We start from the raw sequence: 13100 nt of genomic DNA, 5'->3' as shown, positions 1-13100 counted from the left end.
CAGCCGGTGATTAATGGCCCTCCCTGCTGGGTGGGTTATCACGTAAAGCAGACTGAATAACGGTTTGAACGGGACGTTAGTGTCATCCTTTGTAAACACATGACTCATCACAGAATACTAATTCACTGCTGTGAGCGTGCAGGGAGAACAAGCTTACACTCGTCCATGCTAGTCTTGCATCAAACACATTGGGGCTGATTTCAGTTTTTAGTTTCTAATCATGCAGATTGTTTTGGCTTTGTGTGCCGACATTTTAAGATATTCGTATCTGACATTTCTGCAGACATCTCAATACAATCGAGGTGGAATTTTGTATGTGGTGCTCACAACAAAAACTCAGCAGCAGCGGTGCGCCTTTCCAGAAACAATGTCCTGGTTACTCTGGATAATCCACAGAGCTTTCCATACACAGTTTTTTATTGAAAGTACTTTTTATTAAAGAAATAGATTTGAATGAAAATTTCAATCCAATTAAAAATTTTAAACATTGTTAAAAATGAAGTAGTTTTTAGTTGTTCATGAAAAGTTGACGTGTTGCAGATGTGTAGTTCACAGGACAGCACAGTACAGGGTGAGTTAGTGTCAGCCAGCACGTTATCTGTAGAAGTCTTTGACAAAGACACTGAACTTCAAGCTGACATATACTGTAATATCCAATTTGAAGGCAGAATTAATAAAGAATTTCAACTAATAAAACTAGTTTTAAAAGTCATTCATTGTCACTTTATAGAGCTACAGATACATTTATTCTCAAAAATAGTTTTTCATAACGGAATAACTGCCTTCTTGTGACAAGTTGCAGTTTGAAACTGAACATTTCTAAAAAAAGACACATCCACGGTGCTCTTGTCGTTGAACTGACTGTGGCTTCGTCACACTGAAGTTTTGTTTTCTACTGCTGCGTTTTTCTTCTTCCAGGTGAGTACTACTCGTGTGCAGAAACGATGAAACTGAGAAAATGCTGCTCTGCTGCTGTCGCTTCAGTTTTCCACTGGGACTCATTTGTCGTAAGGGATATCACACACGAGCACACGAGCATGAGCACAAACACAAATAGAGGAATAAACCTTAATTTGCGCAGATGCATGCACACCCATAAACAAAAAACAAGAGATGCTGATGTTATAGACACACACACACACACACACACACACACACACACAGCGGAGGTGACCTGTTAAAGGGCCATGATGGAATGTGCCTCAGGGGCTAGTGAGGCTTTTTATAAGAGAATAAGATTTTAAAATGGAGCAGGAAGCTGTCCACACAGCTGCAGCAGCCCCCTAATTCCATTTCACACTATTATAGAAAACAACCCACGGTTTGGACCGGCCGCAGGCGAAAGCACTTGTGGCGTAAAAACACATTTTTAACAAAGAGACAATCAGCTGAGGACGTTTTCCGAACTTTTTGAAACGGTAATCAAGTTTTATATTAAAGGGGAGAATCAGAGTTATTGTGCAACAATGTAGTAAAAAAAGTGGGATGCCAGCGGTGGCTAATTTAGCAGGTGATCAAATCAGTTTTTTCCAGTTTACGTGCAATGAAGTGGAGGGTCCTCGTCAGTGTTGTTACAGAAAATAGAACAAACTAATTATCATCACAATTATTATGCATGACACCCAAAGGTATCATTTAATATTTATATCTGTGACAAATAAAAACACTTGTCAAACCAATCACTGTAATACACATCCCCATTCAATGTTAATTGGTGCTAACAAGCATGCAGATGAACAAGTGAGTGGTGTCACGCCTGTTGGGTCACTTACCATTACTGCAACTGAGGCTGAAGAGACAACCATCATAATGTGTTAGGTGCTACTTTCCTCACAGCTAAAGGCCATGTGAAGGAGCTAATTGTGTTTATGCACACTATCTGCAATGTGATATAAGGGATAATGTATGTGTGTGTGTGTATACAGCATTCCTGAGCTGCTGTGTGGACCAGAGTCTGTCTGTGTTTGCATACCTTTGTTTACGCATACTCTATGTGTGTGAGGCAAAGGGCAGGTGCAGCTGACAGATTCTGCATAATATTACTGAAGCTGCGTGGGTGCGAATGTGACGAACAGAGCCTTTCCATCTCCCCGCTGAGCGGTAAACAGATTGTTCAATCTGGCAGGCTGGTTGGGTGCTGGAGGAGTGAAGCTGCCATCACTAACATCACATGACACTTTAGATCAAACACAGATACAGCTTAAAGAGCACGGCTATTTAATATTCACGCAAACAGATTCGGCAAGAATGCAAAAAGTGACGCCTTAATGATAGGGGGATGGTCGAGTGTACACTTTTGTAAACCGGTTGGGTGGCCGCACCCAGATCGTTTTTGTCCATTTTTATTCAGTCTTGATTAATTGTGTGTGTTTTCTTTGTTTGTTATGAGTTTTGTATTTAGTTGGGTTTGTTGTGTATACGTCTGTCTTCTGGATGAAGGTGGGAGGCTTGAGTGTTGTTGAGAAGTAAAAAAAAAAAGAATGCAAGAACAAGTAAAAATGTCCAACTATATCCTAAAAAATATATTCGTATACTACTAAATTTTGCCAAATAAGTTTTAAAGGAAACATACTTTCTGCCTGGATTATGAAGTCAAAGTCAGACAAAGCAGAGGGGACTGAAGTCCACACTCTGTGTGTTGCTGTGTTGAGGTTAACTAAAGCATTTGGTTAAGGTCAGGAACACATTTCATGGTTTTGGTTATTGATAAAGTAAACTCTTCCCACGTCATTTTTCAAGTCAGCACTGACTCTTTCAAATAATCTTCCCTTCGCCATAACCAAGTACTTTGAGTTACCAAAACATAACCACAAAAACAATCATTGTAGTCAGACACACTTCTGCCAAGGAATTGAACAATTCTAACTAACGATTACACACTTAAATTTGGTGGAAATAGCTCTGCTCTTTGAGGGAGCTCTTAATAAACACAGCAATACTAAGGGCTTAGCAGATAATGAAGAGGTTACTGTCGTGGAGGGAGCTGCAGCAGGAAACAGCGTTGGCATGCAGATATCAGCAGAGTAATAGTGAGAAGTGTACACCTGAATGAATATGACAGGATGTTACTAGTCAGCTGGTAGCCAAGCAGCTGATGAACGAGCCACTCCCTTTGGAGCATGAATGAAATAGCTGATGCCAGCAACCTCAGAGCTCTAGCTGAACTAAAGCCACGCTCCATTTGCCAGGAGACATCGTAAGGAAAACAAATGAAATATGTGAACAATGTTTTTGACTAAATACGCCAAAACACACTTTCTACAAAAGCTGAGAGGAGATGGGGAGCGGATACCAGGAATAGAAATACAAAGTCTGTTTTTGAGAGAAGCACAGAGAAATTGTTTAGATTATTTCACAGCTCCCCGTGTCATTCAGATGCACGATGGGACACAGTTGGTCGGTGCCTGGCAGGCCACCAATCCAATAAGGGAACAGATTGATTAGATCCAGGACCCCCCCCCCCCCGCCTGCGGTTCTCCAGAACTGGAGAGGCTTAGAGCTGGAAATGAGATTTTCATTCACACCCCAAATCCAGCGGGAACACAACTCCATAACCCTCACAGAAGCCATGAAGCAAAGCAGGCTTTGTCTGTGATGGCATGGATGTGTGTGTGTGTGTGTGTGTGTCTGCAGCCAGAGCCGAGCGCAACATGTGTGTTTGACTGTGTGTGCAGCCGCCTGTGATTATGCTGATGAGGACACGATCTACTTTGCTACTCATCTTTTTCCCTGCCACATGCTCTGTCTTTGTGTGTGTGTCCCTCTCAAACACACACACACACACCCCTAACCTGGACACATGGAAACACATGCAGCTTGCTTACAGCCTAAATACATATATACACACACACACACACACACACACACACACAAGCACACACTCTGATGCACACACAGGCAGAGTCCCTGTGTGGTGTGAAGCATGCTGTGTGTTGTAATTTCACCCTCTCCCTGCCGTGAGGAATAATTACATCGCTCACTGACTCCTCAGTCTATCTTCTCTGCTTCCCACTCGTCCTCATGCTCTTCCCTGCTCTGCAACTGTCTCATCCCTGCTCTCTAACCACCACACACACACACATTCACACTCTCCCACCTTTGCTTGCATTCAACCTTTCCGTACAGACTTCTCCATATCTGTCTCTCCTTTACTCTCTGCAGTCCAAATCTTTCACAACCTACTTCTCATCATAATACAGCTGGACTGTGAATATACATATATGTTTTTTTACATTTAGTGCTGATGATTAGTTGATTAATGCCTTAGTCATACGGAAGAAAATGAATCATCAACAGCTCCGATGATTGATTAATTGATTAGGTATTTTATCAAGCAGAAAATGTCAAGCGTTCGTTGTTTCCAGCTTCTCAGGTGTGAGGATTTGAAGCTTTTCTCGGTTTCATATCATTGTAAATTAAACATCTTAGGGATGAGGACTGCTGGTCAGAAAAAAAACAAGCAATTTTAAGACATCACCTCGGACTCCGGGAGATTCTGGGCATTTTCTGACATTTTTCAGACTGAACTTTTAATGGATTGAGAATTGAGAAAATAATTGACAGCCTGACCAACTAACCATCAGCAAAGGAAGAAATACAGCAAAACTATAGCCTTGGGTCTAGTTCGAGTTTAAATTTAGCAGTTCGGTTTTAGGTCTCAGTTTTAGGTCCCAATTAGAACTCTGTCTCTGAAGGACTATGGACTCCATACCTGCCCCTCACTCCACACTCTCTCTCTCTCTCTCTCTCTCACACACACACACACTCACACACACACACACACACACACACACACACACACACACACACACACACACACACACACACACACACACACACACACACACACAACAGAACAATAAGCTCTGTGATTGGATGTTTTCTGACCCCAAACTTCATTCTCTGAGTTTTGATGTCCACAGGCTTGTACCTTTGACTGTCTTTATTAAAGAACCACACATTTTCTAGCACATTTTGTAGAGATAATTCAACCAGAAGAGTTTCATGTCCATTCAGGTCTTGAAAGTGCTCCAAGTGTCAGTCGCCTAACATTGTCTAAGAAGCAGAAAATGAATTTGACCATTACTTCCACAACAATGGACGCCTAAAATAACTCCTCCCACTTCGCTTTTCATTATACCTCCATGAATCCAGTAATCTGACCATTTCTGCATATCAAAGGCGGCGCATGGTAGCCTCTTCCAGTGGACGGTCCGTCTACATTTCTGCTGGAGTCAGGATGTGTGTGTGAATTGGATTCCTGCAGCAGCGTGCTCAGAGGAAAAGGCCCAGCGTCAGCAGCAGGGAGATTATTGACACTGACACCAGCAGGATTGACAGCATTTCATGTTTTCCGCCATTCTGTAAATCCCACCAATTCCTATGACTAACCTGTACCGTGTTCCACACACAACTTCAAATCCAAACAGTCTTTGTAATCCTTTGAAAACACCCCTGCCGGATTGATCTATCTGGGCTGTGACAAAAAAATGATTGTGTTGGAAGCAAAAGTGCACACTTGGCCCGTCTGCCTCTCCGGGCAGGCCTAAGACAATGTTTAAAGAAACAGCAGAAATGTTCAGAGACTGTTTGACCCAAGTCTTTGCCGTACAATTTAACCTTGTGTGGATTATTTGGAAATCCAACGAGAGTTTAGACCCAATCAGATTACTAATCCTATTACATTAGAGTTCTCACGACTGAGACGAAACACCGACCCTGTGAAACACCAAACAAAGCTGTAACTCAAACCAGTAAACAGATCCTTTCATTAGTATTACACATTTCCAAAGAACTGTGTTTTAAATACTTTAAAATAAACTTCAGTCAATCAATAATAATTCACGTACAATTTTATATAACAAATTAATTGTTATTACCAAGCAAAAATGCAAAGTGTCTGCTGGTTTGAGCTTCTCCAATGTGAGGATTTGCTGCTTTTCTGCTATAAATGTAATGTCTTTGAGTTTCAGACTGTTGGTCGGACAAGACAAGCACTTTAAAAGTGTCACCTTGGACTCTGAGAACTTGTGATGATTGTTTTTCACATATTTGTGACATATTAGATATAGATCAAATGATTAACCAATTAATTGAAAAAATAACCTTCATTATTCAAAAACATTTGAATTAACTTTTCAGTGTGAGACAACGAACATCATATGTGGTAGTTCTTGCTGTGCTACTGTACCATTGAGCCACTTGGAGTTGTACTGTGCAGTGCGGAGAGGTGGCATGCCGCCCAGGCTGCGGTATATGACGGGGTCACGGCCAGAGAAGTCGATGACGGTGGCGGCGTACAGCTCTCCGCTCTCCGTCACCACTGCCGTGGAGTTGTGACGAGGGTCGTACGGGCAGCGCGCCACGCCGTTCACCCGCTCCAGCACGCTGCTCATGTTGCCCACCTGCGATGGATGAAAAGATGGAGGATACAGGGATGGAGAGGAAAAGGGAGAGGCAGGGGGAGAAAGGGAGAGTAGCAGGGTAAGTCTACAGTGTTTTCACTGGATTTTTACAAAACTACACACACAAACACACACTTATCTCATACCTCTCGGGTAATACATAGTGGCTGGAAAGCATTGGTTCCACAGGTCATAACCTCAGTCTTGTTCACCAGCAGAACTCTGATGTAGTTCTGACACTCAATCTGCAGAAAAGTGGGAGAAGAAAAGAAAGCTTTCAAAAAGTTACAGTAGAGCAGAGAAAAGCTGCGGTGGCAGGCTAAATGTTCTTTGACGTTTTTGCAAAGCTGCAGGCGGTGAATTGCTTTGGTTTTGGTGGCAAAATGTAAGTCAATTGTTCAAAAATAAGAATCCTTGTTTGCAACTGAATGGAAGCCTATTTGTGACATCGACGGAGGCTCTACAACAAGTCAAGTATGTGTTTCAGTAAAAATGTGTGAAATAGATTTATTGGTAATGAAACGCTTTATGTTCGTATCATTTTTTGTAAATGGTGGTGCTTTGTGTTGTGGAAAAGAACTGAGGTAATTGCAGTGATGCAGGTTTTCACAGAGAATTGAGTGTCTGTTTTGTGTATTAGGCATCACCCTTGGCTCTATAGGGACTGTGGGAGATAAAAATGACGTTGCCATCAGTTCTCACAGAGTAATCGAAATAAGACAGCTGATCGCAGCGTTGGTTATCAGACATATTTGAAAGGAACTCCTTTTGTGTGTCTCACTATCTCGCCCTAGTCTCTCTCTATTTTCCTTCCCTTCAGTTTGCCCTCTCTCTTCACTGCAAGAAAAACAACTCTTGATTGAAGGCTCTGAAATAGCCGCTCTGTACGGAGCCCTCCCATGAGGCCCATAAGGACCTCGCCACAACAGCCAGAAGATATCAAGATGGCCTCTCTGTAAGCCAGGCAGCACTGACATGAAGTGTTGTAATTGGGGGCGGGATCGAGGTTACCTCTGTTTTGCCTTTGCTCTGACAGGACCTCCTGGTTTCCTCGTCCGGTGCCCATTCTGTCGCCTAGGAAACAAAAACAAGAAAAAGCCCAGGGATGACAAAGAGGCCGAAAAAGCAGTCAGCTGAGTCCTTCAGACATTACAAAACAGTTACGCAACAACTGACTGTTGCTAATACTGTAGGCACGCACAAAAAGATGCATGAAAAGACTTTAACCTCATTGCTGTTTGTTTATTGTGTAAACATGGCGACCGGCTTGCCAGCCAAGAGCTTATTCGAGGGTAGCGGGCAAGGTACCCAACGAGGCAGTTGAAGGGCTGAGGACGGCATTAGCATGTAAATGGCTTTCTCTCCATCTTCTTCTTTTTTCTTCCTCTCTCTATCTCGCTCAGAAAGTTTGCAGCACTCGCCTCCGCTCCGCCACCCCCCTCTTTCACTTCTACTGGCTAATTATATTCCTGTTGATGGTTTTGTCTTGGGCTTAATTATGGATGCAGGCGGCAGCACTGCACGACTGCACTGCAAACACACTAATGCATGTGCATACACACATGCTGCTTGGCCACCAGAGCTGCACTGGCTCTTGTTAAGAGCGTTGAGAGATGCCCCTCTCTTGGCATGAACTGTGTGTGTGCAAGGTGCCAGAGGACCCCCTGTTGTGTGTCACTGGCCTCATTTTACTCATCCTCCTCCATCTCCTCCTCTTCTCTCATCTCACTGCCCAAGTAGGAAGGTTGCCTAAATGTCTAAAAGTAAAAAAGTCTGCTATTATATAACATCAATCTATCTGACTCTCCATCTTTCTGTCTGTTTGGCTTTATTTCTCCCTCTCCTCTCCCAAAGGGATTGTCGTCATGCACAAGAGGACCCACGGCACATAATTATCTACATCTTATGAATTGATGTCCCAGGACGATCGGCCAGCGGGACAAAGTTGTGACCCAACGTTCGGCGGAGCCCGCCAACTGAGGCCAACCAAGAGTCAACACTAAACTAGGTCAGTATTCCAGGAGCCAAATGGAGGACTCAAACAAACAGTAAACTTCAGGGGGGGAAAAACTGAGGCTGGTTCACTATGTAGCTCATCTTCAACACCTACATGCAGTCTTGGACAATTTCATTTTTAGGTGTGAATTTGTCCTGCAGTGATATCCTTTTTTGGATCCTCATTTTGCTTTAATTAAAGCTCAGCAGAGGGGACTAAACACTGTATAGCCCCGAGACTCAGTGAGTGAATTCTGCTGGGAAAATATAGTTTTGAGTTAATCACATCTTTTCTTAGATCCTCGGTGCAGAGAATATAGCTCTTTAGGAATTTAAATGGAAATAAAACAGTATAAGCACGTTTAATGAGAACTTAAGCGAACCGCCAAAATCTTTCTCAGGACAAAATGCAGAGTGCTACTTTCTCTTTAAGTATATAAATAGATCTCTTATTTCACAGATCATGGAGTATATCGACTATGCTTGAAGTTCATGATTTTGGATGATTAGCCTTTGCATAAATTCTTGGTAATGAGTGAAACTCCAGACTGAACAGTAATAGCCACAGTCTAATGAGCTAGTCAAACATCTGCACATTGTCCTGGGATTTCTTATACTGCCTTTATACTAAGCTCATATTCATAGACATTCATGAGCCTGTGATTGTGTTTTGATTGTTCACACTGCCAGAACTGTTTGTGCTGCCAAAACACTGCAGAGGAAATAATCTTCCACATTTATGATGCCATGTTTGATTGTTTGAGACAGCTTAAAGCTCCCCTGATCAACAAACTCACCCAGTGTACACTACCTGCCCAGCACAAAGTGGCAGACAGACAAAGTTAGCACCTGGCTGGTAAAGAAACATTTAGCAGATGAAGAGACAGATATTTTTCTCAGGAGATTGTGGAGACCAAATCGGAGTTAATAGAAGACTTGCATTCATCTGGTGGACAGAAACACGTTTCCAAGACAACTGTATAATAGCCAAAACAACTTAATAAAGTCATTATATGTCTGACGGTGTGTCTGTCAGCTTGTTTTGGAGTTCTTCTGCCCCTTGGTGGCCAAAAATACAAATTAATGCATCTTTTAACCTTTTTTTGGCCACTTTGAGGACATCGCAACAAGCAGTACCGCCACACTGACATTTTATTATAGACATTGTATATGCAAGTCCAACATTCACTCTCCTACAGCTGCTAGATGCTCAACTATGTATCACTATGATCACTAACTTTGTTGCTGTAGCAGGATGATGAGAGCCAAAAGCGAACCAAAAGCGCTGAAAGATGCTAAAACGCTCCACAGCGCTGAGGGGAACTGCAGAGTCCAGTGATAATTCTATCGATTACACTTGGTCATTCGATCCATTGTTAATGGATTACAAGTGCCTGGGAGTCCACATAGTCAATAAACTGGACTGGGTAAAGAACACTAATGCCCTCTACAGGAAGGGCCAGAGCCGTCTCTATTTTCAGACTATGCTGAGGATGTTTTATGAGTCTGTGGTGGCCAGTGCTATCCTCTATGCTGTTGCATGCTAGGGCAGCAGGCTGAGGGTGGCGGACTCCAACAGACTCAATAAACTGATCCGCAAGGCCAGTGACGTTGTGGGGGTGGAGCTGGACTCCCTGACGGTGGTGTCAGAGAGGAGGATGCTGTCCAAGCTGCGGGGCATCTTGGACAATGTCTCACATCCTCTCCATGACGTACAGGTCGGACACAAGAGCAGCTTCAGTGGGAGACTCATTCCTCCCAAATGTACAACTGAGCGCCACAGGAAATCATTCCTGCCTGTGGCCATCAAACTGTTCAACTCCTCCCTCTGAGTGTCACTGACACTCAGAATAAACAGACTGGAAACCTGGACCTACTTCACCTGTTCATATACTACCTCATTATTTATTCTTTAAATGTGCCAGTGCAATACATATATGTCATACACAACAGTGCAATACATATATATATATATATACATGCATATACGTTGTTATTGTATATTTTTACTTCTATTTTCACTTAAATACTGTAAATGTGTATATTTTTATTTTTCATTTTCTATTTCTTATTTTTATATTTTGTACATACTTTAGCTCTAAATTTATGCTACTTTCTAATCTTGAATGGGAGCACCGGTACTGTACAATTTCCCCCCGGGGATCAATAAAGTATTTCTGATTCTGATTCTGATTCTGATTAAAGCAGCTTCAGCCAAGCTAAACTAGCATAAAGCATAAAACCAGACAAAACCTCTTAACTCTACAACCACCTGTAAGTAAGTGCAGGTAAAAGCCAGAGATTGAGACAAATCCATTAATGTTACCGGTGCGGGTTGAGCACTGGTAAGTGGGCTCTGGCCCGTATAGATAGTTACAGCTCATCTCCCCGTCTCCCACAGCAGCTCCCTTCAATTAACCTGCTTCAGACTGTACTGGTGAGAGAGAACGGCAGCAGGGGACAGCTATATAAAGTACACTGTGATTAAAATGAAACTTGAGCTCCAGACACTGAACATGAAGTAGGCGAATGTGCTCTGGAGGAGCTCGACTGCCTAGTCACTCTACTCGCGCTGCAGCCAAACAGTACACAAACAACCTCAAATCCACTTCCCCATGAGCACAGCGTGGCACCTGCCAATCAGGGAGCAGGCCCGCCTCTTCCGCAGCAGTCCATCACTCTGCCTGTTGAAATGAAAACACGGCTCCTCCGCAGCCCCTGCCTGTCAGCCCCTGACAGCCTGGGGACTGATGGAATGACGTCATTGTAAACACACACACACACACACACACACACACACACACACACACAGGGTGATGGATGCCTTTGCGATGAATCATGGCTTGGGGCATTACCATCTTTTCGGCAGGGCCCCATCTCCAAGGATCCCCATCGGCTTAACCCGCTGACCTTCACCAGAAAGTACCTCCCTCCCTTCTCTCCCCCCCTCCCCCTCTCTCTGTCCATCTCTTCTTCTTCACACCACTTTGGAACAAAGCCACACATCACACAGAGCCTGTGAGAATACCAATTCCGCCTCAACATCCTCTCCCTCAAATACCTTCACTCTGTACTGAAGCCTGAATGCCCTGACTGCCATCAACAGGATGAATTAAAGCTGTATAATGTGTGGGCAGGATGCAGTGTTTATTTTTACAGAAAAATTTTTTTTTCAGTGAACAATAATCCAACACAAAGAGGGAAAATAATATTTTCACACATTCCATGTTGATATTGAGGTTCTCATTTGCTGTATAACAGCTCAGTATGCAGGTCCGCTCACTGATGCAGTAAAACCTCTGTTGACTTAGAGATATAGAGCATATGCAACAAAATCAATAAAAAAACATTATAAAAGACATTATAAACTCTAAAATATAAAATATGTAATTAATATGAAAAAAACTTGCAACAAATCCTCTTTACTTTTTGTCATTGCCTTCCAAGTTAGTCAGCTGGTCAGTTTAAGCACAACTATTACATGGTTAAAAGAATAGTTTGACATTTTGGGAACTATGCTTTTTCATTTTCATGCTGAGCGTTAGATGAGAAAATATATACCACTCATGACTGTACGGTAAATATGAAGCTACCGCCAGCAGCTAGATAGCTTAGCTTAGCACAGAGACTGAAAACAGCAGGAAACAGCTAGCCTGACTCTATCCAAAGTTACCATAATCCATCTACCAGCATCTCTAAAGCTCACCAATTAACATGTTATACCTTGTTTAATCCGTACGAAAACTGAAGTGTAGAACCATGACAGCGATGTGATGGAGCCGTGGTGCAACTAGAAGGCGAAGCATCCAGTGGGCATGAATATAAAGGTTTTCTGGTGCTACAACAACATCAATACTTCTGCCTTTGGCTCTGAGAGACAGTCATAATTTGCTCGGCCTCTGGAGGTCCTTGTCAGGTAAACATCAGCATAGACTAGTGTTTTAGGCATTTGAACACACAATCAATACAGCTGTCTTCCTGGTGAGGACAGTCTGTGTACAAACATCAGTATCAAATTTGTAGATTTTATAGACCAAGCATGAATATGGAAGAAACAAGGAAATTCAAATCAATAAAGAGTTGTCTGCCTCTCGGGGACACCAAGCTACAGCCATTTTTCATGCTCCAACAGGCCCTAGGCCGCAGAGCCTGTTTATTATTTGCCTGTAGCCTCCGTTGCATGTTAGAGTTCATTTCCATCTATTAGCAAGGCCAACAACCATGTGCTCTCCCTGTCATCAATTCCCCCTCCAAACCAGAGTCTGACACCCCATTTCTCCCAATTTCGCCACTCCTTAGACACAATAAGAATATCTGGCCTCCGGCATCTTCCTTAAAGGAGGGAAGAGGGGGGGGGGGACATGAATTTTTTATAGGAAAATAAAATACAATTAGTATCAGGAAAGAGGATTCATCACTTTTACTGCTGAAAGACGGTGGCTGGGCTCGAAAATGAATTCTATTTTTACGAGAAACAGAGAGAAAGGGGGGTGGGAGGGGGGGGTGGGTGGGTGGAGAGCGGGAAACACTAATGAAGTAAAGAGAGTTTGCGAGCAGCGGCGGCTGCCAATGTGGTCGTTTCCTGAAATGTGGCGCTGTGTTGATAAGGCCGCCTCACACAGCTAACATCATGTGTGACAACTAATTATAACTCATAAAAATTGTAAATAAGTGTGTCAGGGGAGTAATGGTTGTTTGAAT

At 42.9% G+C, this 13100-nt stretch overlaps 1 protein-coding gene across 1 annotated transcript in view; it reads right to left on the bottom strand.

Moving 5' to 3' along the window:
- Positions 1 to 13100, bottom strand: part of sema5ba (sema domain, seven thrombospondin repeats (type 1 and type 1-like), transmembrane domain (TM) and short cytoplasmic domain, (semaphorin) 5Ba) — a 148987-nt gene that overhangs the window by 44233 nt on the left and 91654 nt on the right. The window contains exons 6-8 of the mRNA XM_070914374.1: positions 7416 to 7478; positions 6551 to 6649; positions 6191 to 6404 (exon numbers count right to left, since the gene is read on the bottom strand). Of these exons, the coding sequence (XP_070770475.1) occupies positions 6191 to 6404; positions 6551 to 6649; positions 7416 to 7478 (376 nt within the window). The remainder of the gene's footprint in view (positions 1 to 6190; positions 6405 to 6550; positions 6650 to 7415; positions 7479 to 13100) is intronic.

This window comes from Enoplosus armatus, chromosome 11 (genome assembly GCF_043641665.1).
Source record: "Enoplosus armatus isolate fEnoArm2 chromosome 11, fEnoArm2.hap1, whole genome shotgun sequence".
Taxonomy (NCBI): Eukaryota; Metazoa; Chordata; class Actinopteri; order Centrarchiformes; family Enoplosidae; genus Enoplosus; species Enoplosus armatus.
Note: the sequence above shows the minus strand (reverse complement) of the source record. Positions and strands in the feature narration are given on the sequence as shown.